General features: G+C 59.0%; 1 protein-coding gene across 2 annotated transcripts in view; it reads right to left on the bottom strand.

The window, feature by feature from the left end:
- PLXNB1 (plexin B1) overlaps positions 1–25,517 on the bottom strand; it is a 26,490-nt gene continuing 973 nt past the window's right edge. Inside the window, exons 2-38 of one of the 2 annotated variants that reach the window (XM_011939178.1) lie at positions 21,743–21,795; positions 19,967–21,079; positions 18,925–19,107; positions 18,491–18,619; positions 18,265–18,365; positions 17,833–17,965; positions 17,374–17,530; positions 16,996–17,104; positions 16,813–16,921; positions 15,727–16,407; positions 15,394–15,516; positions 15,066–15,188; positions 14,598–14,691; positions 14,340–14,512; positions 14,060–14,211; positions 12,473–12,578; positions 12,155–12,291; positions 11,707–11,883; positions 11,320–11,491; positions 10,944–11,186; positions 10,037–10,213; positions 9,812–9,960; positions 9,205–9,305; positions 8,888–9,105; positions 8,589–8,767; positions 8,386–8,452; positions 8,010–8,156; positions 7,033–7,201; positions 6,615–6,718; positions 6,456–6,540; positions 6,064–6,236; positions 5,729–5,889; positions 5,487–5,634; positions 3,179–3,243; positions 2,975–3,050; positions 1,867–1,941; positions 1–736 (exon numbers count right to left, since the gene is read on the bottom strand). In XM_011939178.1, coding sequence (XP_011794568.1) covers positions 632–736; positions 1,867–1,941; positions 2,975–3,050; positions 3,179–3,243; positions 5,487–5,634; positions 5,729–5,889; positions 6,064–6,236; positions 6,456–6,540; positions 6,615–6,718; positions 7,033–7,201; positions 8,010–8,156; positions 8,386–8,452; positions 8,589–8,767; positions 8,888–9,105; positions 9,205–9,305; positions 9,812–9,960; positions 10,037–10,213; positions 10,944–11,186; positions 11,320–11,491; positions 11,707–11,883; positions 12,155–12,291; positions 12,473–12,578; positions 14,060–14,211; positions 14,340–14,512; positions 14,598–14,691; positions 15,066–15,188; positions 15,394–15,516; positions 15,727–16,407; positions 16,813–16,921; positions 16,996–17,104; positions 17,374–17,530; positions 17,833–17,965; positions 18,265–18,365; positions 18,491–18,619; positions 18,925–19,107; positions 19,967–21,073 — 6,408 coding nt within the window. In that variant the 5' untranslated portion in view covers positions 21,074–21,079; positions 21,743–21,795 and the 3' untranslated portion in view covers positions 1–631. Of the gene's footprint in view, positions 737–1,866; positions 1,942–2,974; positions 3,051–3,178; positions 3,244–5,486; positions 5,635–5,728; positions 5,890–6,063; positions 6,237–6,455; positions 6,544–6,614; positions 6,719–7,032; positions 7,202–8,009; positions 8,157–8,385; positions 8,453–8,588; positions 8,768–8,887; positions 9,106–9,204; positions 9,306–9,811; positions 9,961–10,036; positions 10,214–10,943; positions 11,187–11,319; positions 11,492–11,706; positions 11,884–12,154; positions 12,292–12,472; positions 12,579–14,059; positions 14,212–14,339; positions 14,513–14,597; positions 14,692–15,065; positions 15,189–15,393; positions 15,517–15,726; positions 16,408–16,812; positions 16,922–16,995; positions 17,105–17,373; positions 17,531–17,832; positions 17,966–18,264; positions 18,366–18,490; positions 18,620–18,924; positions 19,108–19,966; positions 21,080–21,742; positions 21,796–25,517 lie in introns of both variants that reach the window. The other variant, XM_011939179.1, reaches the window with a different exon arrangement.

Below are 25,517 nucleotides of genomic sequence, written 5' to 3'. Positions count from 1 at the left end.
TGCAGTGTGTTATCCTTTAATGAAGAGCTGGGTCAATTGAGCCACCACTCTCCCCAAGATCCCCCTGCAGCAGATGGCCCTCACCACGGCTACCTGTGAGGCAGGGCAGCCCTGTGACAGCCAGCCCTGCTGAGGGGTCAGTCTGCAGTGGCCTAGGAGAGGCGTTCAACTCTTAGACCTAGGATGTGGCAGCAGCAACGAGGCCAGAGGCAGCTCAACTGAGGTCAGGGATGGTGGAGGAGGCAGACAGGAAGTGGGGGCCTCTCCTCCTTCCTCTCCGAATCCCAGTGCAGCCAAGGCCAGTGTTCAGGAACAGTACAGTCTCCCCAGGGGCCTGAACACTCTTCCGGCCACTCTCTGGAAGCCCTCAGTCCCCAGCTCCCTGCAGACCGGTGTCATAGGGTCCCTGGACTCGGGAAGCAGGCTGGGTACTAACCCATGAGCCTTGAGGCCCCTGGCCTAGGAGGTGGGTCCAGCAGGGCTGAGGCCAGAGCCACCAGGAGACTGTGAGTCACCTTCCACTAACTGCTTGTCAGTCACTACAGGCACCTAACAAGGTGGCCTCTCCCCCCGAGCTTCCAGGGCTGCCCAGGCCGGGCTGAAGCAATAGCAGGCCGTGGCTCCTGGGTCCCTATAGATCTGTGACCTTGTTTTCCACAGCAGCTGCAATCTGCTGGAGCCGATAGCCCAGCTGCATCTTCTGGGCCGTGCCATCCTCCTCCAGGGCAGTGATGATCTGAAACAGAGACCGATGCCATCAGGGGAGACTTCTTTGGCCAACGTGTTTGCTGCAAAATTCAACAGCCCTCCTAAGACGCTGTGGCACGAGTGGGATAGGAGGCCAAGAAACCTAGCCAGTCACATCACGTACTTTCTGTGACCTCAGGGCCTCGGCAGCAGGAGGGGTAATAACATCAAATCCACCATTTCAGGACGAATAAGGTAGGAAATGAAGGACCTGACTCAGTACCGAGCCCCTCAGAAGCCCTGATGCAGCCATCCTGGCTCACTCACCCGCCCGGCAACAGCATTTCCCAAGTTCCTGTCTGTCTGCTGCCAGACAAGGGGCAGAGACCCAAGAATGACCAGACACATGTGCTGGGAAAACAGACACTGATCAAACACCAACCACAAATTGGGGGCTGCCACCAAGGGAACCAGTAGGAACCGGAGGGCAGCAGCACTTCAGAAAACAGCCACTGCCCACTATGTCTCCACGAGGGGACATGCCTGCATTATAGTCTGCCTCCCCCACGCCCCATGCCATGGCCCATACCATGCCCAGGAAGACTGTGGGCCATGAGGCAGGTTCCTCATCTCTGAGCAACAACAGCCACTTCACTGGTGCCACACAAACATCTAAGTGGACTATTCCATCAGACACCCAGCAGGTTGACTGGCAGGTGCTCAGCTCTTCAGACCCAGCCCAGGGATCCTCCAAAAAGATTCACCAGCTCCACTGTACCCTCACACCCCAGCCCATGTGCCTGGACTCTCCTCTTCTCAGCTCATGCAGCCAAGCCAGGCCTACACTTGCATGTTGGCCGTGCCCAACATGCTGCCAACTCAGCAAATGCACAACATCTCCAGGCCCTGGTAGACCCCTTGGCCCCCACAACCACCAGCACTGTGCCTTGCCATCCTGCTGGGGAGGTGGAATGGGGAGCGGTGGGACAGGTGAGAGCACAGTCAATGCCAGGAAACCCACCTGGAGAACACTTCCCAAGCCGCCCAGGGGCCTGGTCCCCCACTACGCTGTCCCTGGGGAAGACCAAAGCCCCCACCATGAGTCACAGGGTCAGAGCCCCTTAAGTCTCCTGGGAGGCCTTGGGTCAGCCTCCCAGTTAGGGCCCAGGGCCCGCCCACCTGGTCATAGTACTTGTTGATGTACTTGTAGAGTTCATGCAGGGCCACTCGCGCCCCGAGGTCTCCAGAGTAGTTCTAGGGAAGAGGCCAAATGAAAGGTGAGAGAGATGAGGGATGCAGACAGCCACAGGAGGTGGCCCAGGACCCCAGGGAAGGGTTGGGGGAGAAGGGGACCTGAGAGGTAGGGAATGGGATGGGCACTACAGTGGGAAGCAGAGTCCCCTCCATGGCCCGGGGACCCCAGGCCAGGCGTGCCAGATGGTGACAGAACAGGGCAGCGCCAAGGGGGCCTCCTTGGTAGGAAGACAGCTCAGGTCTACCTGCTTCAGCACGGTCTGGGGTTTCCACTGGAGCCCTGCCTCTCTCAGCCCCTTGAGGTTCTAGCCCAGACCCTCTGCCACCCAGGTGACTCCAGAGCCAAGTGGCACTGATGTCACTTGCAGGCTGACAGCCCAGCATGATTCCGCTCTGCCCTAACTCAAGTATTTCCTGAGGTCATTCTCAGGCCCCTCCATGGGGACATCTCTGAGCCTCAACTTCCTCACCTGGGTGATGGAGTCAGTGTCACCTAACTTGTGGAGTTCTTGTGAGGATCAAGTAAGACAATCAAAGCACCCCATGAAGGGCTTCACACACAACACCCCAAAATTACAGCTGCTATTATTGTTGTGGTTGTGGCTGTCATCACCATCAACATTTCAGAAACATTGTTCGTAACTCCCTGGAGTTACATTTTAGGGCTGTTTTAGGAATGGGGGAGGTGGAGGGGACACCTGTGCCACCAAGGGAGGCACAGCAGTGGGAAGACGCACACAGGCAGACCCAGGCAGGCCTGAGGCTGAATCCCAGCTACCTTGCAAGTGCCTGGCTGAATAAGGGTATATGGCAGCTGCCAGGACAAGATCCCTGCTTGCTCTGTGATGAGATGGTGGGAGCCCTGGTCTTTCAGTGGCAGTTGGAACATTCTTTACTTATGTTTCCTGCCCCAACCAGCTCACAGGGCTGCTGAGGTTCCCAAGGGCTTCCTTGCAAAGGGGCAGTGTGAAGCGGGCAGGACTGTTGTGGTAGCAGGCCTATGCCCAACCCTAGAAGCAGAGGGAGGCCTTACCCAAGACAGCTCAGCCAGGACAGAGTTCATCTCTTGGTCGCTGGCTGGGACAGCCTGTCTGATGTCTGCATAGTACCTGCCAGAGAGACAGGGCACAGCAGCTGCTGGGTAAACAAGCCCACTCCCCCGCTCCCCACCAGAGCCCACCCGCCGAGTCTCAGCTGCACACACCGTCCAACCTCTACCCACCGCACCCTCCAATACCTTTCCACCATCTGCTTGTACCGGGGGATGTCCCGTGCATACAGAAGTTTGTTGATCGGGGAGTCCTGGACATAGCAAGAGGCCAGAAAAGAGGAAGGAAGGATGATCACCCTGTGCGAGTGATCAAGCGTCCTGGGTTTCCCAGCACTGCTTCAGTTTTGAAAAGGAAAAGTCTCACATCCCAGGAAGCCCCTGAGTCCCGGAAAACCAGATCAGGTGGTCACCCTAGCCTACTTCCTTCCGCAGAAGCCTCCACTGCTCCCTCCCCTCCACCAGCGTCCAGCCTCTGATGTCATCAGAAATCATTTCTCAGCTCCACATGCCTCCATCTAGATCCAGCAAGAGCCCGGTACGCAGGGCAGGAAGCTGCTGCTGTTCACTCCCAGGGTCATCATTTTAAAAGTGAGTGAACTGAGACCCAGAACATTACCTAAGTGGCCACAGACCACCTCACTCCCCAGTGGCTGAGCTAGGATTTGAAGCAGGTCTGTCCAGTCAGTTTCCACCACTTTAACACACCTAGACACAGCCTCTACCACTGAACTGGGTTCAAGTCCCAGCAGCCATGGGCTCTGGGCAGCATACGTCTGTTCTCAGGACCTCTCCTCATCCTAGAGCTGCTGGGAAGGTGAGAAATATCTCAAGGTGGCACTGCCCACCGTGAGCAGGGACCCAAGGCCAGCTCCTCTTGTCAACCTGAGTCAGGATTCGCACCTTCTCGACAACTCCCCATGGGGGAACCCTTGGCATTCCTGGTTGGGACTACTCCTGAGCTACCCAGGAACCATCTGCTGTTCTGCTGGGAAGGGGAGGTACTGGGAAGATCTGGCAAAAATCCCAGCCACCACACAGGGTCTACCCTGGAGGTGGCCCTGCGGGTCCTGGTGTGGCCCTTTGATTCTTAGCTCATTATAGGCATGATGACAGCATCTGGATCAAAAATGGCCCCCAAAAGACAGTGCTACAATTTTGGACAGAACTTTCTGTTTTTGTTTTTGTTTTCAGACGGTCTCGCTCTGTTACCCAGGCTGAAGTACAGCGAACAGGGCAGTCATGGCTCACTGCAGCTTCAACCTCCCAGGCTCAAGTGATCCTCCCACCTCACCCTCCCTAGTAGCTGGGACCACAGGTGCACACCACCACTCCTGGCTAATTTTTGTATTTTTTGTAGAGACAGGGTTTTGCTATGTTGCCCAGGCTGGTCTCAAACTCCTGAGCTCCTTGGGCGATCTGCCCACCACAGCTTCCCAAAGTGCTGGGATTCTAGGTGTGAGCCACCGTGCCCAGCTAATTTTGATTTTTCCCAGAGGTGTAGGGAAGTATCTCTCAAGAGGTCCCTCGCCAACTGAGACCTGGGGGTCAAGGCTAAGCAGAGCCCCACTCATGGACCTGCAGAATTACACGAGGGCCCTGCCCACTCGATGCCTGAGCAGACACCTTGGGGACCTCATATGTCAGGGGACTCCCGGCTTTGACTGCCGTGACAACAGACTCCCAACTTCTGTGCTCCCGGACAGCTCCGACTACTCAGTCTCCTGTGCTTCCCAGCTCTCCTCCTCACACATCCCTCAAACCGTGACACCCCCTGGACCCTCTTCCCTACTGCCCTACTGGCAGGTAGACACCTCCACCACCCTAAGGAACCAAACCCACCCAGCAGCCCAGAGCTGCTCTGGGATTGAACAATCCATGTCTCTACCTGGAAACCCCACAAACCCCAGACTCACCTCCTCCAAGTCTGAGCTTACCATAGCCAGAGGCCCAGGGATCATGTGTGACCCCCCTCCTTCTTCCTCATCCCCCACATCCAACTTTCAGCTTCTGCCTGCCCTGCATCCTCCCGCCCAGCTTGAACCAAGCCACTGCTTGTCAGAAGGACAGCACAGCGCCCTCGTGGGACTCCCTCACTCAGCTCATCCATGCACAGCAGCCACAATGTTCCACAAACTCTCAGGCCTGGTCACACCACTTCCCTGTTCCCGGGCTTTCTGTGGCTCCCACTGCCCCAGGAGTGAGCCCTGACCAACTGGCCCTGGCCTACTTCCACGCCTGGCCAGCACTCTATGCCCCAGCCACACCAGGCTGCACTTGCTGCCCACCACTTCAGCTGTGAATTGGCACACAATGCCCCAACCTCTTGCTCATCCCTTAAAACTGAGGCGGCCCCGGGATAAAGCCTTGGCTTGGAAGGTCAGAGGTCTCCCCTAAGTCCTCCTTGAAGTTCTCAGAAAAACCTAGAATCTGAGTGCACACACAGCACTGTCCACCCTCACCCATCCCTCTCCGCATCCATCCCAGACTTGCTCACCCGGCCCAGCTTGTGGTCGGCCAGGGTGCAGGCGTCCATGAAGGTCTGTGCAATGACAAGGAGCACCGCATCCATGTTATCAGATGTTTGCACGTCGAACACAAACTGCGGGTTTTTTATTATATTGATCCAGAACCTCAGAGGCAAGCTGCGGGTGGGGCAGGCATGGCCAATGAATGTGCTGGGGAGGCAGAAGAGAAGACCCCCCACACACACCGAGAGCCCACCCAGCACCACCCTACCTGTTGGTCTTCCAGATGTGGATGGTGTCCTGGTCGGAGATGCCATGCTGCTGGGCCTGCTCATCCAGCAGGTCAAAGAAGTACTTCACAGCGAGTGGCACGGGGCGGCTGGTGCTGAGAATCACCTGGAACAGGTCGTCCACGAACTTCTGCAGGGTGCCCTGTGGGAAGGGGAAAGCAGAGAGGTGTGGTCAGCAAAGGGCCCTCAGCAGCAGCCCAGCCTCAGACACCCCCCGGCACTGTGCCTGCACGAGCCCCACAGCACGCCCAAATCCCACGAGTGGCCATGCTCCCCCTCAGCCCGGGCCCCACCACCTTGGCAGGCCCCACCCCACCTTCATGGACAGCAGGCGGGTCAGGTAGATCTCAGGGATGGCCTTGGCACGCTCACGCTCCCCGCCCCGAAGGCTGCCCCTCCGAGGCCTGGGCGGCTCTGGCTCATCACTTGGTTTCACCAGGTGCCAGGGCCGGATGCCCCCCTCATCTACGTCCTCCAGCATTGGGGTCCCTGTGCCAAGAAGCCCACAGCTGTCACCCCTTCCCAGGTGCCACCTCCCCAGGCCCCCTGGTTCTTGCCAGCTCTCCCAGGGGTGGGGGCACTTGGTTGAGAGCTTCCCTGGGCAGAAAGGAAACAGGCACAAGCCTGCCCTGAGGCCCAGAGGACCTTCCTCATGACTCTGGGCTGAGCACAGCAGGGACAGAGGGCCGTGATGGGGGCAGTACTCACGCTCTCCAGGGACATAATCCTGGTTTTCCCGGAGTACATGCTTGGTGAGGCAGGGGACGAGGGCCACAGTTGCTCCATCTGGGACCTGCTGAGCACAGCTGGTAATCCCTCCACCAGCCCCAGCTCACCATGCCCTCCTCCAGCTCCCACCCCTCCTACCTTGTAATGCTGCAGTGTGTTCAGGCGCCTCCACAGGCCCTGGACCTCAGAAGTGACATCCTCATCAGAAAGAATGAGGTGTCCAGCCACCCCAGACCGCCACTCTGCAAGGGCAAGGCAGAACTGGGTGCAGGGCTGGAGGATACCCCTCCCACAGTGGAGCCCATCTCCTCCTCCACGGGGACACCAGCCCCTCCATCACGGGGCAGCCATACTCAACCTCAACCTCTCCAAAGACCAAGAGCAGGGACCCCTCCCCAGATGAGAGGCTGTCCAACAAAGATGTTCCAAAGCTGGCTTCTGCCCACCTCCCAGCATCCTCCCCACCAGGAGTGATGAGCTGTCCCTGCAGAGCTGGTCCGGGGCCAGCCCAGGCCCAACACTGGCTCAGGTCCCCAGGGGCTCTCCACGCCCTTACCAACATCAAGGGTGCGAGGGTCTGGCCGCTGGGTGAGAGACACTCCTTTATAAAGCTGGTCCAGCATCTTCTCCTTGGCCTGGGAGATGGTGTCACAGTCCAGAACCTTCACGGGCACACCCTGGGCCTCTCCTGCCCCAGGCCCCACAGCCAACAGTGCATTCAAGGTCTATGCAGGACACACAGGAGTCGTCAGGGTTCATGTACACTCAGGATGACCAAGACACAGACCAAGGGCAGGGACGACTCATGAGGGGCCGCTGCCTCCGACCCCCGTGCACCACACATTCCCTAACTCTCGTCTCTTCACCTGCCTGCCTTCCCCAGGGACAGCAGCTTCCTCCTGTGACCCCAGCACCTAGCGGAGAGCACTTGTAAATGACTAGGTGTAAATGGCAGAAAAAAAGGAGTGAGCACAAGTCCCTCATTACTCAGATCCCCAGGTTCCTGGCTGAATGGGCCAGGCTGAAGGAGCTTCGGGAAGCCTGCATGAGCAAATATTCCCACCCATCCGACAGGGGAGGGGTTCAGCAGGCCTGAATGCGGGTTTCCCGCAGGAACCCTTGTGCGTAACTAAGGGGAAAGCAAACCCAGAGACAAGACCTGCCAGAGTGGGGCTGGCTTGGTGGGCAAGGCCGCATCCCTGGTAGGAGGGCCAGGCCGACAGGGTCAGGCCCTGGCACAGCTCAAGCCCATGGTCCAAGGTAGGGCTGGCTCCTCCTAAACCCTGGTTGTGGCTACCCTGGTTCCATCCCTACTCTGGGGCACCTGGAGGCCTCATCATCAAAGTCTGCCCTAAACTGCCATCCTGCTAAACTAGTCTGACGGGCTCTCGCCAGCAGCCAGCCAGAGGTCACTCTGCTCTACATCCAGGCACCCACATCAGAAGCTGGTGTCCAGACCCCACACACCCACACACTCTCCACCCTCGCCCTCACCGCACTCAGACTGCAGGCCACACACTTGCACACCCTCACCAGGGGACGGTACTCCACGTCCTCTCTAAGCAGGCGGTTGTCATTCAAAGTGTATTTGGCCTTGCCTGTCACACTGTCCACTGGCCCCTTATCCACTTGATGCTTAATCCCTCGAAAGAGCATGTACAGAGGCTCCCCTACAGAGTCCTAGGAGAGCACAGGCAGTTAGGGCCCTCCCGGCAGGTGGCAGAGGTGTACGGGACATGACGCACACTGGGAAAGGGGACAGGACACGGGCTTAAGGGGACTGAGGACAGGCTGAGCAGGAGTCTCTGCTCTGGCACAAGTGTCCGAGCTGCATGGTGGCTGAGGGCTTAGCAGTTTAGAGGGCCTGACCCTCCCTGGACAGAAGCCCTGTCCAGCTCTGCCCCCTCACCCTCACGAAGGTGTACAGACAGATGGACATCCAGTTGGTGAGCAGCTTCTCCACCACAGTCTCTGTCCTGAGATAATGGGAAAGGGGAATGCCAGGGTCAGCAGGCAGGGCTGCGGGCCTCTCTATCCTGCAGACCCCCAGCCTGAGGCCCCACCCCAGCTCCAGCTATCCAGGGCCCACCCAGCTCCAACAGCCACACAGACCTCCGCAGCATCAGCTTGGGGTTCTTGGCCACATACTGGGCAACCAGGTCACTGAGCAGAGTGCGGAGGATGTCAGTGAAATACTCAAGCTTCCCATGCAGCGCCACGGTGAGCAGAGATGCCACGTAGGCACGGTCCCGAGCTGAGAAGGTGCGCTGGCTCTCCAGCGTGTGGATGAACTGCAGCCAAAGAGAGGGGATGGGAGAAGGGGGTTGGGGGACAGAAGGGCAGGCTCAGAAACCATGCCCTGGAGAAGGGGCAGGGCCAGGGGCAGGCCAGGAAGATGCAGGTGGGGGCACCTTGGTGAGGAAGAGCTTGCTGTTGAGCAGGTTAGAGAGCTGCCCCAGCCCTTGCTCCACAGTGGGCCGTCTGCTCTCAGGCACACCCAGGTCCCGGTGCAAGGGCGACTCGCGGTGCCCGGGGAAGAAGATCCTCTCCGCATACACCTTGTAGTCGAGGAAGGGGATGCCGCTGCCCAGGAGGTCACTGGTGAGATCGGTCATCTCGGTCATGAGGTCTATTAAGCAGAAGAGGCCAGGTTTGGGCACCAATCCCATGTGATGGGAGCGGGTTTGGGCAAAGCCCTGGAGGGCGGGGCCCGTTCTCCTGGTCACACCTGTGAATTCCTTCTTGCAGCGGTCCCGCACGCTGCTCTCCAGATTCTCCAGCTGGATCTGAACCTTCTTATAGTCCCTCAGGGCCTGCTTGCTCTTCCTCCTGCTCAGCACCAGGGTCAGGAGGGGACGGCCGGATGAGTCCTACTGGCCCAGGCCTGCCTGACCTATCCCCAGGCACACCCTGGCCTCATCCAGCACAGTCCAACCCAGCCATGCCAGCCAAGCTCAAGCCTAGCCCAGTACAATTCAGCCTTTCCCCTCCTAAGCAAGTCACACACACCCGTGCCCCGTCTAGACCAGCACAGTTTAGCCTAGAGATCAGTCAACCACAACCAGGCCAAATCCATCCCACAACCTATTTTTATAAATAAAGATTTGTTAGAACACAGCCACATTCATGTGTTTCCATGTCGTCCCTGGCTGCTTTTGTGCCACAGTGGCAAAGTTGAGTTGTTCAGCAGAGACCACTTGGCCTGCAAAGCCTAAAATATTTACTCTCTGGCCATTTACAGAGAATGTTTCCTGACTCCTGGCCCAGTCTGTCCCTTCCCAGTCCAGCCAGATCCCACGACCTGCCCCAGCCCAGCCACATCTGGCTGCACCCACCTGTACATGAGGACAATGATGATGACACCCAGAGCCAGAAGAGAGGTGCCCACCCCCAAGCCCACCTGGGCTGCCACAGGAAAAGCCCCAGGGCTCTCGCCGTCATACTGCACGTGACCCAGGGAGAAGCGCAAGTTTCCCATCTGCACCTGTGTCGGGAGCCGCCTGTAAGCAAGGGTTCAGCCCAGGTCAATGCCCAGCCCGGCCAGGGACCTGCCCACTGACCGTGAACTCGGGCAAAGAGTCAAGTGCCTCTCGGAGGGCATGGTGCCGTGGCAGGGGCTGCTCCACGGGGGGCTCGCAGTACAGGTGGTGCCGGGTCAGCGTCTTCACTACACAGGGGCCGTCCCCTATCATAGCCACCACCTCCTCCTTGGACATTGCAAGGTCCAGGTTCTCTCCCTGGAACAGAGGGTCACCAATCAGTCACTCAGGACCCTTCCCTCAGATCCTGTCCTCCCCAAATGTGGGAAGGACCGTGAGACCCACTCCCAGCAGCAGGGCTGACAGCCTCTCAGCACCCTTCCCCTGCGTGCAGGCCAGTCACAAGGTGCCCTCCAAGCTGCTCCTCATCACCCTTCGCCGCCCTTTCCTATCTTTCTTCTCCAGAACGAAAAATCTGGAGAACATAAAGCTGTCTCCCAAACCCTGCCCAGTTACCTAACAAAGCCGGAGCCCCAACTCTGTGTCTGATGACTCACCAGGTGGGTGATGATGGCGTATCGACCTGTGGTCTGCCCGCATGCCCGTCAGCTGCCCACTGTGTATGTCCAAGACACATGCCTAGTGCATTCTATGTGAGCCAGGCTGCCGACTCGGGGATTAGCCCAATGGCCTATGTGGACCACACCACCCAGCTACTGCACAGGCCAAACATACAAATGCAGTCATTCCAGAGCCTGCCATGGAGTGCATCAGGACCCAGGCCACCAGCCAAGCAGTCAAGCCCCTGCCAGATCCTAGGCTAGGCACCCCCCACCAGTCCCCTCTGCCCCCAACACAGCAAAGATGAGGAGCCACATCCATCCACCGGCCCTTGCTCTACTGTCTCGGCCTCTCTGCCACACACAGTAGAGATGTGCAGCCAAGGAAAGGGTCTCGGGGCCCTGCCAGGTCCAAGTAGGAGCTGTACCTCCACAGAGAACACACTCCCAGGCTTGTGCCGGAACGGCATGGTGGGGTCCTCAGGGTTGAGTGGCTGCAGGGTGGGGTCGGCCTCGTAGGAGAAAGGTGTGGGGTTCAGTGTTGCAAAGTCAAAGACCAGGTTGTCAAGGATAAATTCTACCCGGACCCAGGGGTCCTCGGGCAGGCCTGGGAGGGCAGGCGTGCGGCATGTGATGAGCTGGGAGGAGTTGACATGGCATGGTTCCTCAAACTGGAAGGAAGACAGGCAGGTTGACGGGGGGCCAAGCAAAAATGGGAAGAGCCTCCTCTGGCACCTACTCTGGCTATCCCCAGGGTGTGGTATGGGGCGAGGGGAGAGTGTGGGGTACCCAAGGGTGTCCTGCATGCTGGCCACTGCAGGAGGGTCCAAGAGAACACGCCGTCTCCGGGACCACGCGACGCCTCCGTCCAAGCCCCTGGCTGGGCTGCAGCATTCTCGAGACCACGGTCACCCGGATTCTTGGCGTCTGTACCACATCCAGATTCTGGCCACGGACCAATATCTCACGTCCTCCACTGAAACAGACCATGAGCTTACATAACGTAAGATGGCTTATGTTACCTGGACCTAAAGCACAGCCCAGCCCCAGCCCCAAACCACATGACCCCTTGCGCCTACCAGCAGCGTGGGATTCTCAGTGCCCCAACATAAAGCCCTACAAACCCCCACATAGTGGAGCTGCAAAGATCTCCCTGCCACCTGCCATGCAGCCACACCCTTGGCCCAGCACCTGAGGAAGCTCTTGGTGGGGCCAGCAGAGGTGATGTTGGGGTCGAAGGTGTACTTGAACTGTCCATGTTGAAGCCTCCGCTCCGTGGCCCCAAACCACACAGCCACGGGGAGCGTGGCAGGCGTGGGGCATGGGCTGGTCTCACACCGCAGCTGTTCTGACTGCTGCTCCGGCAGCCTGGGAGGGGAGGTGGGAATGAATGGAGTGGCACAGGCAGGGGAAACTTGGACCACTCAGGCCCCAGCTGGTTTCCCTCTAGTGCTGACTGCAGTCTCCACCAGGTGTCCCTGGAGGTGCACCCCCAACACAGCCGGCTAGGGAGGGCCCAGCCACTCTCTGAAGAAGCGGACTGGCCCTCTTCCCCTTTCTGCTCCCCCCAGGATCCCCGACCCCTCCATCTTTCCCCTGGAGCACACAGATTTTTGCAGGATGAGGAAGTGCCCCTCACAAGTGACAAGGCTGGTCTCCAACCACCACTCGGATGTCCTCCAGCCGCCCAGTCAGGAGCTTGGAGCCATTCAGGGTGAGATGGGTGCCCCCAGCTCTGGGGCCACGGGCCGGGAAGATGGAATGGACCTTCGGGTCCTGTGGGAAGGAGGACGGGGAGAGAGATGAGCATCAGACCAGACACAGGGAGGCGGGGACAGCCTGAGAAACAAGATGGCCCAGGACTGGGAGCCCCACCAAGGCAAAACCAGATGGGCTGAGAGGAGTCACCAGAGGGGGTGGCCCGCTGGCAGCTGGGGGTGGCTCAGCAGTCAGGTACCTGGTAGGCAAAGTCGTGCTCTGAGACGCCACGTCCTCTTCCCGGCACCTCCACCGCTGCAGCGCCGGCCACCTCCTCCCCACTGGCCCCGGTGATGCACACGAGGCTGTAGACACACAGCAGGCTAGGGGGTGCCAGGCTGCATCGAGGGCCCCTCAAGCTTACCTGGCAGCCCCTCTCCCTGCCCCACTGTCAGGTGGTCTTCCCCTTCCCATCCTCCACAAGACTGACAGAGACCCTCTCTCACTTTGGAGGGAATTCTTTATGACACATCAGAAGGCCTTGGAATCTGAGAATTAGTATTTGTGGTTTCAATCATTTAAGTTCAACCCCAGAGGCCCCCAACAAGGAAGAATTTATCTGTGGCATAAATTTACAAAGGGGCCCTGTCAGCCTGGTTGTGGGGTGAGCTGCTGAGCAAGAGAGTGGGCACAGCTAGCCGCCCACGTCCTCTGCCATGTCACATGCACAGTACCCACTCAAAGCATGGTGGAAACTTGATTTATTCGGGAAAAAGAGTCCCTGAAAGCCTCTAGTCAGATAGGGGAATACATGTGAAGGGAAAGTGAACCGTCTAAGAAAATGCTGGTTCTTAGCCAGAAAACAGAAGCTTGGGCAAATTAACTTCCAGAGTGTTAAGTCTGCAGTGGCTCAACTCAATGACATTGTCACAGTTGTTGCAAACACTCTAGGAAGACGCAAGTGACATGTGAGCCACGCAGGGGAGGCTCCAGACAGAATATATGCTAATTGCTTCATAAATCACAAAGTCTTATGGTCTGGAACACTAACAGTCTAGATAGTCACTGTAAGTTCTCGGTCATAACACATTCAGGGGACACTCCGTGCTCTAGCAGAGTGGTTCTTTATTTCAAATACAGATTTTGGGGCCCCACCGTGGGCCTCCTGAACCCAGATGTCTGAGGGGGAGTTGAGGATCTGCCGTGTTGGTTTGAGACAGGGTCTGCAGGTTACCCTGATATTCAGCCAGGTTTGGGCCCTGCTGCTTGTGGACGTCTCCTTAGGAATGTCCTGCACATGTACCTTTGGGGCCTGCAACCGCTGGCCAGGTTACCATAACCCAGCAGCCCCAGGAAGGCAGCAGGGGTTCCGAGAGACGACAGTGGAGCCTGGCCCTTGGCAGGTGTGCCTTTCTGAGGTGTGCCTTCCAAGTCTACCTTCCTGAGGAGCCTGGCAGCCCAGGACAATGCCTGGAGAAGAATGAGCTGGTGAGAAGGCCAGCCCCTGAGTTTATCTGTCTGATCTGAGGGTCCTGCTGCCACAGCTATTAATATATCCACAGTCCCTCAGAAGACCAGGTGAGCAGAGCAGGAAGCAGAGCCACCAGTCAGTTCTGGGCAGTGACAGGCCCAGGAAGGATTCCTCAGCAGCCCATGCCAGGAACTTACAGGTCTGGTGGGCGCCCAGGGTCTTCAGTGGCAACCCTGGCACTCGGGCATTGTGGCCAGAATCAAGGAACAGGGAGAGAGGGGGGCAGATGAGCAGGGGATGGGAGGCTCCAAGCAGAAAAGCCAACCGTGGAGGCCCCAGGCTGTGCCACGCTCCTGCTGGGTGCAGCCAGCTCACCTGCTAGAGACCTCGTACTCCTGGGCAACCACAGCACAGGGCACTCCAGCCACCGTGACCATGCCCAGCACATCCTGCACATGCTGGCCCAGGTTGGAGCCCCTGATGGTGACACGGGTGCCTCCGTCTACAGGCCCAGTCAGTGGCTCCACCTGTTCCAGGACAAGGACTGCTCACCTCTACTCAACTTGAAAGGCAGACCCAACCTCCCGCCTTTGGGCCCCCACACCCTCCCTCTAAGGGCAGCACTGAGGAAGGGATGCACAGCCTTTCAACAAACCGAGTGGATGAGGGGCGCTGGGCACTGGGTAGCCACAGCCTCAGCCTCACCACAGGCCTCCCGGGTCACACAACGTGGACGTTCCCCCTCACACCACACACAGCCATACTGGGGCATGGCGGTTTGGCAGCGGCTGCAGTCTCCATGTCCCACGGAACAGTCATACAGTACCACTGGGGGTGGCAGAGACGCACGTGAGAGGCAGGCCTGGGAGAGCCCTGCTACCACCGCCAGCCCAGCAGCCCGCAGGTGGCTCACCATGCAGCCCCTCAGCACTGTCCACACGCAGACGGCCGGCCCGACGCAGAAACAGCCCCACACGGAGCTCCGGCTGCAGAGCCTCATAGCTGAGCTGGAGAAATTGGAGTGGGTTCAGAGTCAAGCACTGGGGGAAGGGTCAGGCCTGGGGAGGGGGTAGTCAGAGAAAGAACTAAAATGACTAGTTAGGAGCATAGGGTCAGAGGGACCCCATGGGGCCACAGGTTGGAGGGCAGAGCCAGAACTGGAGTATGGGGACCCCATGGGGTCTCAAGTTACAGGTCAGAGCTGGGATGCAAGGACTCTATAGGGCACATGGTCAGAGGTCAGAAATGGGTGTGCAGACTCCCTCAGGGCGACAGGGTCAGAGCATGGGCCTGGAAAACGTGGTGCAGCCAGCTACAGTCGGCAGCCAGCCTGTGGCCAGTGCAGTGCACCCGTGCCCACCCAGGCGCTCATGGTGTGCACCTGGTGCTGCTGGCAGGTGACATGGCACTGGGTATCTGGAGGTGGCTCACACTCGACCCGGGCCGCAACCACCACCTCGATGCCCTCCAGCTCCATCACACACTCATTTTCTCCTGGGCCGTCCTGAGGGCAGAGAACACAGCTGTTTGGGCAGTTTCAGGAGCTGGTTCCAGGGAGTCCTGTAGGTCGCCCAACAGATCCCCCAGCACAGCCTCTGGGTTGGAGTTGAGCCCTCGGACTCTGCCCTCTTCCTGCTCCCCAAGGCTTATGCAGAGTTTGTCAACAGCTAAGGATGCTGCAAGGACAGTAGCAGGCAGGACACACTGACCTGGAAAAGGTGAAGGTTCCTGCCTAGCAGCCGGATTTCCCGCTCCACATGGACCGGCATCAGCGTGGAGCCCTGAACGCTCTCCACACAGGGGCAGGAGCTTGCCCCCGAGGTCACCTCTTCCTGCAGGCACCAAGGGCAAGGCAGTCTATGGAGCCCACCCTGCCCAGCTTAGCCCTCTGCCTTGCCAGATTCCAGGGGCAAGGCCCGTGTGGGGCTGCAGACTCCACCCTGCCCCTCACCCCCTCCCAGTGCAGAATCACAAGGCAAGCTAGGGGTAGCATCTTCCCCACATCCCCTCCCCTGAGGCCTCCTTCCTGGGCTGGGCCTCACCAGCTCCCAGAGCCCGGGGGTGTCATACTGGTAGTCGAGGCTGGACGGGAGGATGAGGGGGGCGGGAGGGCCCTCAAGCTCTGCTGAGTCTCCATCACCTGAGAGGAGGGTGGAAGTGGAGAAGGCGGGTGCGTCACCCCCCGTCCACTCGTCCGCCTCGGGCAGCTCGCCGCCTTCTCTCGTGAGCCAGTCCAGGGCGGGCTTCACGGAGCCCATGGCCCCTGGGAAAGTGGTGGCAGGAACAGTGGCAGGGGGCAGGTCCAGGGGCACTGTGGGAGGAAGGGCCTCGGGGCCAGGGTCTGCAGGGGGCACTGCTGCTACCTCTGAGGGTGACAGCGGGGAGGCCAAGAGGTCCTTAGGTGTGGCTGTGGGTCTGAAGTCAGTGGGGGCAGGGACAGTGGTTCCAGGTCCATATCGGGGGTTGGGAGGGGAGGGCTCCCCATGGAGAGGCGACTCTGTGGAGCTGGGGGAAGATATGGGGCCAGAACCTGCCCACGGCCCCCAGGGGCTGAGCAGGGAAGGACTGGCCCCAGGTGAGATGTCCAAAGTTGTGGCTGTGGAGGGAGCCCCAGGCTCCACAGGAAGGGTGTTAGGAGCAGAGGTGACCAGGGCTTTGGGGGCTGTGGGTGGGGAGGGGGTGGGTCCGTCTCTTGCAGGATGGGCTGGGGAGACAAGCGGGCTCTGAAGGGGGAGGCAGAGGAAGACAGGAAGGGCCACTCAGCAGGCAGGCGCGGGACAGGAGGCAGGCAGGTACAGTGTATGTTAAGAGGAAAGGAGACCAAGGAAAAGAGAAATAAAAACAGCCCATTAATTCTCCACAGGAGGAAACTGTGGGGGAAGGCTCCAGGGGTGTCTGTGCCGAGGTGGGGCATGAAGGCCAGTCCTCCCCTGCCTCTCAGCTACAAACGCCCTCTCCCAAAACAGGCGGGATGTATCGGCGGCTGTTCTCCAGGGAGTCCGTCACACAGAGCGGCTCTGGTGCTCAGGACAGAGCCTCACATAGGCAGACAGACCCCGGGCCATAAGAAAAACTCTCACACTGGGACCCCCAACTCCCCGTATGGCCCAGCCCAAGGTCACACTCACCTGATGGCTTGCAACCATGGGCCCGGCATCACATGAGGCCTTGTGTGTGCACAGGTGCTGCCAGACACACCAGTTACACCCCCAGCGGCTGCTCACACAGGCCTGGCACCTGCACAGAGCACAGCCATGGGGCAGGGGTCGCCACGGGGAAGCCCAGGCCTGGGGACAGGGCGAGGAACTCACTGCGCAGATGGGCGGAGTTCAGCGACCGCCACACAGTCATAGAAGGAGAGGGAAGTTTTGGCGATCACAACGGCGCCAAACCTGAGCTCCACACTCACGGAGACGTGGTCTGCAGAAGGGGAGAGGGCCAGGGTTAAGCAGCAAGGAGGTGCACTCAGACCCAGAGTCGATATCCTGAGCCCTTGAATGGGGAAGAGGACTGGGGTGACGGAACACAGTCCAAGGGCACAGAATGGAGGCTTCAGGTGGTTGGGGAGTGGGAGGACTCAGAGAAAGGCATCCATTCATGGCTCTTTGCCTGGATTCACACCTTAACCCCACCACATCCCCTGGAGCAGGGGCTGGCCTCCCCCCAGGCTAGCCCATTCTCTCACCCACCGGCTCCTCTTGGCAGCACTGGGGCCTCATTAGGGTCTGGGGAGGGGCACATCACACCAGAACCAGTCAGCAGGGCAGGACTCTGATGTTCCCCAAAGTGACAGGAATATGACTCCCCTGGCCACAGGGGTGGCAGGTCTGGCACTGATAGGAAAACCTGCCAAGAGAGCCAGGGACAGACACACTGTTGGGGCTAGTGGGCAGCAGACCAGGGCATTTTTCGTCCACATTTATGGGGCACCCAATGTGGACAGGCACCAGCAGTTAACAGACCTCAGGCCTCCCCAAACACCCTCTGGCCTGAGTTAGAAATACATGGGGAAACTGAGCTTCTAAAAGAAGTGACTTGTGTGAGGCCATGTGGTATCTGGCACGTCTGACACCAGGATCTAAGATCTCTACCCAGACCTTGATGCCCAGAGCCCTCCCCACCAGGGCCCTCCCGATCTGATCATTCACCTCCCTCGTTTCCTCTCGGCTGATGTTGGCAGGACTCATGGCTGCCACTCGCAGACAGCCCAGCTCAGGCTGGAAGCTCCATAGCCACTGCTCTGGGCCCTGGCCCCTTGAGCACTCAGAACTGCGACTGCACCTGAGCAAGAATGACCAGTGTCTATCTGTGACCCTCACGGGCCACTGGGAGTTCATAGGGTAGGGACTCCTACAATCTGGAGGACCTGGGCAGGGCCCTAGAGTGGGCATGATACAAGTTCCTGTGTCTGCTCTGGCAGGGCACTGATGCCCAGTGCAGAGGATGGGGGTGGGGAATCAAGGTGTCTGGGGATCAGGGGTTGAGAGTCAAGGGCTAAGGTTCAGGAATTCTGGACAGGACAATTATGCAGGAGCATTGTGGGCTTGAGGCTGGGACTGGGATGGGGTCAGGAATCTGACCTGCCAAGGAGCACACACCACCCACAGTATGGGTCCCTGTGAGCAAGGCAAGATGCACAGTCCAGGTGCTGAGCACAGGAGGCCACGGGAACCTTCAGAAGCTATGACAGCAAAGAGGACCTGAGGCCAGCAATCCAAACACGAGTGGCTCACCCACAAATGGGTCCCTGGCCCCACCCAGAGGCCCCTCCCAGCAGCCATGCCCTGGTTTGTGCCTGGTACTCACTGTGCTCTGGGTCATGACATACAGGTGCTCAAAGTTCCCATCGAAGGTGAGGTCTCTGCTAACTGCAGACCCCTGATGGATGCTCTGTGTGGAGTACGAGTGGCCATCGCTCCCTGGGCCCAAGTAGACCTGGGATCAGAGACCACAGGGTCTGGGATCCAAGTCCATGGCCAGAGGCCCAAAGCCCTCCCCTCCTCCACCCAATCGAAGTAATTTACAGACAGAATTTCCTCCTGGGCAGTCACAGGTCATACCAACCAGCCTAGCGGGGATGGAGGGAAAATCACAGGTAAACACCACCCAGTCCTGGGAGAGCAGCTCAGGTCATCTCTCCTGGCCCAGGGATCACAGGGATAGCTTAAACCAGGCTGGGTCCCCAGCAACCTGTTCCCTCCAGACTCTGGGGCAGGGGCCAGTACTTCCCGTGGGCTCACCCTGTGCAGCTGCCCTTGACTATCACCCAGGAAAGCAATGGTGTGTCCATCTTCCACGGTGACTGCCACAGCTGTTAGCTGAATCCCTGGCCACTCCAGAATTGGTGTGGCTTCCAGTGGGACCCGGCTGGCCATGGGGCTGGGTGTATGGTCTGAGCCACAGGGATAAGCATCCAGGGTGTCCTATAGGCAGCAAGAACGCCCTTCCTGGATAACCTCCTCGGCCGCATCCTCCCTGGCCAACCTCATTCCCTCCGGCAGCCACTCTGGTAGCTCTCCCTGTACAACAGTGACTTCTCTGCTGGCCCTCCTGGGACAACCTCATCCCTGCCCCCAGTCTCTCTGGGCCCTCCCTAACAACCCTTCCCTGGACAATATCCCCCCAGGTACATCCTTAGCCCTATCGCAGTGGACTGATCTCCAGTTCTGCTCCAGTCCTTGGGCAGTTTCCAGTGGCTCCTTCCCCCTCTTTTGATCCCCACCGCTGCCTGTGGCCCCACCTTCTCCCATCCCTGGCCTGGGAGTGCTTCCTCCAGTTTCTGTGGTCACCTCGCTCCTGGACCACTTCTCCAAAACCTCTCACAGCCTGCTTTTCTGCTCCAAGTCCACTCGCCAGGGCCCTCTCCTGCCTCTCACTGACTCAACCCCGTGTGCAGCTTCTTCCCTTTTTTATCCATCCTGAGGCTACAGCTCATCAATCCTGACCTCACCTTCCTCTCCTGCTCAAGAGCCAAAGGTCTCATTCCATTATAGGTCTCTGTCCCTACCCAAGAACCCCCAAACATCCTCCCAATCCACCTACACTAGGGCCACCCCTCCAGCATCCTAGTCCAAGCCCATCCAGACACTGCTGCCACCCGCATGCCAGGTTTGTGGTAAGGTACCACTGGCCAGGAAACACAGGAAGCACTTAATATCTGCTGATCTGATCATCCTCGTGCTACCACCAGCTGCCCTCGGACACTCTGGGCAGCTCCTTGGCTGCAAATACTTGGCCAGTGGCCTCAGAGAGGGGGAAAAGCAGGGCAACACTGGAACTCACCACTGGCAGCTGTGCACAGTCAGAATTGACATCATACTCGATGTAGGCCACCTCGGTCCCATCCTCAGCACGGCCCTCCCGGGTGTAGCAGGCATCTCGCGTGCGATTAGCAAGCTGGTCCACCTCATCCAGGGGGAAGGCACAGAGGGCAGAGGCTCCAGATGCCCCAGCAGCCACCAATGGGGGCCGGCCCACAGTAGGGGGTGCAGCCGAGGAGAAGGCTGCAAAGAGCACCTCCCCATGCGCCACCTCCCTGGACGTGGCCACAGCTGCAGCCTGGATCAGCCCGTAGCGGCCACCTTGGCAGGCCAGAGGCAACTCCACATAGGAATAGTAGTGCTGGTCCCGGAGGCACACTCGAGACACATAGGCACGAAAGGCTCTAGACTGAGCCTGCAGGTCCCGCCGCAGGAACAGGAAGTAGGCGCTGGCCCCACGTGCAAAGGCACTCACGAAGTGGTGGCTGTACTCAGAGAGGCGGCCCACTGCCAGCTTGGCTGTCTCCTCATAGGAGAAGGCAGCTTGGGGGTCCGGCGGCCACAGGGCCCGGGTTGTGATGGGTGGAATGCCACCCCCCACACCCCTGCTGGTGTATCCTCGCCCCACAAACAGGAGGGGCTCCCCTGCCAAGCCCTGGGCTACCAGCCCCACCGTGCTGACTGCAGGATCATTGGCAGCCACATACTGGGTGTCCCCAGGCCGCTCTGGCCGCAGCAGCAGCTGCTCAAGCTGCCCCAGGCGCCGCTGCTCACAGACCCCCTGGTGCACGCTCCCGCACACCACCAGGGCCCCTGGGCTCACCAGGAGCAGCTGGTTCGGGTTGTTGGTAGGTTGCGCCTGGGGGCACTCATCAGGCATCACAGGTGGCAGGCAGTCCCTGCTGTCTAGCACAGGGCCGGTGGACACTGAGGCCTCCAGCTGCAGCCCAGGGCTCAGCTGGAACAGGAAGTTGGTGGCCCCCAGGTAGAGGGTGCCTGAGGTGGGGTCTCTTGCCAGGTGCTGCAGATACGTGCCATTGGGAGTGAAAGCAGCTGGTGGAAGGGGCTGGAGGGTGAGGACCCACCCAGCCCAGAGAGCCTGGAGAAGAGCTGGGCCCAGGGCAGGCATGGTCACCTGGCAGGGAGACAGGTCGAGAGAGTGGGGCTCATGTGGCCGCCAGAGCACCCTGGGACCACTGGTAAGGGATAGGACTGTGGCATTGCCAAGATGCCCCTCCTAACCTACGGGGTGAGCAGAGGAGGACCAGGCTTCTTAGACAGGCACTATGTCCAGGATGACCTCAGGATCACACACTAGAGCGAGGTCAGAAACAGGAGATACTTGCTAGACAACACTGCCCATTCTTTGCAGGCACCGTTCTCTAAGGAGACCTGCACCCCACTCACCATCCCCCCAGATCAGAGGGTGAGGGGCTGGAGAGGCCATGCCCAGGAAGCAAGGTCTGGATGGGGCAGGAGAGCAGATGATGGGAAGGAGGGGCCCAGACCCCAAGAAAGGAGAGGCTCTACATGGATGAGGGTTTCCCAGGCAGAAGGAGGAAGGAGAGGGAGGTCTCCTGAGCCAGCAGAATGTTAGAGCAAGACAAGAGTTGGGGGCAGGGCCTTTCAGGCCAGGAATCCAGACGGGTAATAACCACAGAACCAAGAGGACTGAGAGATGTGAGGAGGCTCCAGCTCGGAGGAGTGGGGCCCGAAGGGCTGCACCCCACCTCCGAGAGCCCTCAGAATAGGTAGGAGTCATGCTGTTCCTAGATATCTAGTGTGAGGTCAGGCTCACCTGGCAGGGCCGGCTGGATCAGGAGACAACAGCATGACCCGTGTGGGAGTCACCTAGAAGCGGGGAAAGCCGAGTGTGAAGCTGGGGCCTGGGCTGCAGGCACGTGGAAGCCCTGGGCTCCCCACTGGGGAGGCAGCACAGAAGCACCCCCTCCCCACCGCCCAGCTTGCTGGTGGAGCTGGGCCCAGCCTGGCCCCTGGCCACCAAACACATTCCACAGAGGACGCCTCCTCGGAGCCCACACGAGGAGGGGGAGGGCGGCAGAGCCAGGCACCCGAGGGGCCTGGGAAAGGTCAGCTAGGAAGGAGCCCCACAGCTGGCAGGGTCCAGCCAGGCCCCCAGTATGGCCCTCTCCCTGTGAGGTCCCGCTCTCTGCTCAAACTCCACCTTGTAAAGGAACCCAGGTACACACCCTCTACACGGCCAGGGGCTGTCCCAGCCCAAAGGGCCACCAGCGCTTCAGCAGACAGGCACTCGCACAGCAAGATGCATACACACCACCCACCCTGCATGTGTACGCCTACAACACACACACACACACAGAGATGCAGATGCCATCTATACACACAGCACAGTGACACACAGACACAGCCACCCACTTTCAAACACCACATGAAGACACATCCATATCGAGACACAGAAACACACACACATCACACTCACCTGAGACATTCAGACCACTCACATTTAGACACACACACACACACGCACACTCCCCTCGTTCGAGAGTACTTAGTTGGAGCCCTACGTACTAGAGAGCTGTAGAAGCTAGGCCATCTCTTGCTATTTCCTCTCCTGCACTTCAGAGTAGTGCCAGGACCCAAGATGTGGGCTAAGTGGAGTGTGTCCTGGAGGAAGGTGCCATGACTGGCTGTTTCCAGGCCCATCACCAGGACCTCCCCAGATTTTGGGTGCCTGCTCTCTACACAGACCCCTTCTTGGGCCCCAGCTGAGGCTCCTGAGTCCCTGAACCAAGAAACTATGGCAACACCACCTTCCCCAGTGGTCCCCAGCCAAAAGCACCAAGGTTGGTGAAGTGCTGGGACAGACAATGCATCTCAGACTGGGAGACACTTCCCCTACTTGCCTGTGCCCAGGCCACGTTGCCCAGCCCCTCCCATCACCCAGCTGCCAAGCTGCCTGTGCAAAATATCAAGCGCTTGCTTCTCCCAGGTCGGCTCATCCTAGCAGAGGCCTGAGCAGTGTACTCCTAAGGCTGCCCCAAAGAGAACAGGGCTGGGCACAAGGCTCAGGGGAGGGTCCAGCAGCCTGGTGGAAGCTGGGACACTGTGGCCACAGCCCGGTGGGAGCAGGGGGGCCGTGGTCACAGCCTGGCTGGGCACTGCTCCCGAAATAGCTTGGGGGTTTCCATTTTTAGTGTGCAGAAAACAGGGCAGCTCTATGGGAGCAGGAACAAGGCTGCCTCTGTTTGCCACCCAAGGGGGCGGGGGGGAAGGGGGCAGCAGGGAAAGTCTTGAACCCGGCCAGGATCCCAGGACTGTGGCAAGACCAGGCTGCCCAGGAGCCCCCCACCTAGTTTCCAAGGGATGAGGAAAGAAAGTTTCTTCCCATGGGAAGACAGAGTCCACCTGAGGATGGGCAGAGGTTATCTCTTGCATGGGGTTACTGTTCAATTCTCCTGCCACCGCATGCCAGGGATGGGCCTTGGGCACAGGGTCCCATAGTTAGACTAATACTCACTCCTACATGTTTACAAATATTTGCTCAGAGCCTACTGCGTGCCAAAGTTCTTCAGCCCTCAAGGGGCAGCAACAAAACCACTCCCCGTATGTGATATCAAAACTGGATTGATGGATGACAGAGCCTTGGGAGATGAAAAAATAGTAATAATAATAATTAATAAAAATTAAAAAAAAAACAACACTGGACGAGGAGACAACAGGAAGAAATGGGTGGGATCAGAACAGCTCCTGGCCAGGCCACGGAGGAGATCGGCCACTGACCCACTCCAGGGAAAGTGGTCAGGTTTCTGCAATCAGTCTCCCTGTGAATCAGGACCTAGCACCCCTTGCCCCTCCACACATACCATGGGTAGCTGAAGGAGGAGAGAAAGAAGAGCAGTGCGTTTTTCTCCTCCATTTCAGGCACATGGATTTCACTTTATCTCTGCCACAGGCCACTGAGCAGCTCCCAGCCTCTCCAATCTAGCCTCCCAACTCCCAACTTCTCAGGGCTTTCATTGAGTAGAACTGGAGTACACCCCACCCCCAAGAGCCCCTGGGGCACCCCAGAGTGGGAGAGATAAAGGCCCACCCCTCCAGTCCACATCTCTCCCACCCGATCCATGCCAGTGCTCCCCCACACATGCCCTTCGTTCCTGCCAGCCTGAACTGCAGGCTGCCTCGCTCCTCCAGCTGCCGCACAGGCTTTTGCCGCTGCCTGGAATGGCCACTCCCTTGCTATCCCATTAACTCCTACACCAACCATCTTCTCACTGGGGAGCCTCCCCTGTCCTCCCAGGTTTCTGAGGAGGCCGCTGCATGCAGTGGACAGAATGGACACACCTAGCCAACACCCTGACAGGCACGGCCGCTCAGCCTCAGGCTCTCCAAGCCTCAGATTTCCTAGTTGTACAATGGGAAGAAAGATGGCTCTGACCAGTAAACATGATACAGCATGTGCCTGGCATTAGTGATACCAGCCAGGGTCACTTTTCTCCCAGTTTCACCCTCCTACTCTGGACTTGAAGCTCCTTGAAGGCAGGGAGTATGCTTCCGATTCAGAGGCCCCGGCAACTTGCACAGACTTCAGCACAGATCAGATGCTCCCTGCATGGTGAACGCACCCCCATTACACAGCCAAGAAAACCCAACAAATAGGGAGATAGAGGGCCCACAATCCTCCAAGCCACTTGGTCTCTCAAAGGGAAGACGTTGGCCCCAATTTTGTTAATGACCAGGCCAGGGCAGACTGAAAAGGCTGATCTAGAACCAGACCTCACATCCCCAACTTACACAGCCTGGATCTCCTGCCCATTCCCAACATCTCAGGCCCTGTTCAGGCTCACAGCCAAAGCCTAATTCTGCCTGTGCCCAGGCCTGCCTGGAGTCTCTTCTGGGCCCACCCTACTCTGAACCTTTTCAGGGGGCCCAAGACTGCCCAACTTCTGTCTGCAGAGCAAGCACCTCCCGGACCCCCGTGGAGCTGTCCTCGACAACAAAAGGGGCTCACAAACCCCGCCATTCCGCACCTGCAGAGAGGCCATAGGACAGCCCACATTTGCCTTGCTTTCCAATTAGTGGGAAGCCGGCCTTCCCGTTTCACCCTCCTGCTCAGCTTCCAGGGTCCACTACAGAGGTGAGTTATTCATTGACAGTGCAGCAGTGCCCGCTGCTCGCCCTGTTTTCTGTGTGTTGAGGAGGGGTGGGGAGATCCACCATTTACCAGGCACCTGCGATGACCCAAGGCGCTGATCGATCACCCACTGAATATGTCTGTGTGTGGAGGGGAGGGCCCCCCTCTGGGGGTCAGGAGGCTCGAGGTCCGCCTTTGTCAGTCCCACCGGGAGCAGCCAGAAAGGGCTGTTACTACTGAGGGGAAGCCCCGACCTCCCCACTAGGCTCGTCCTTGACCCTCCCCAACCCCCGGACCCCGAGGTGAGGACCCCATCAGTGGCCCTGGGAGGGCGGGGAAGGGGCCGGCCGGTCCCCGGTGGCGGCGGCGAGGAGGGGGCGCGGAGGAGCAGCTCCACCTCCTCAGTCTCCCAATCGCGTTCCAGGCGGAGCCGCCAGAGTTTCCCTTCGCGCGGAGAAGT

This window comes from Colobus angolensis, unplaced genomic scaffold, assembly GCF_000951035.1.
Source record: "Colobus angolensis palliatus isolate OR3802 unplaced genomic scaffold, Cang.pa_1.0 Scaffold18, whole genome shotgun sequence".
NCBI classification, from domain to species: Eukaryota; Metazoa; Chordata; class Mammalia; order Primates; family Cercopithecidae; genus Colobus; species Colobus angolensis.
This window is presented reverse-complemented; position numbering and strand designations above follow the sequence as displayed.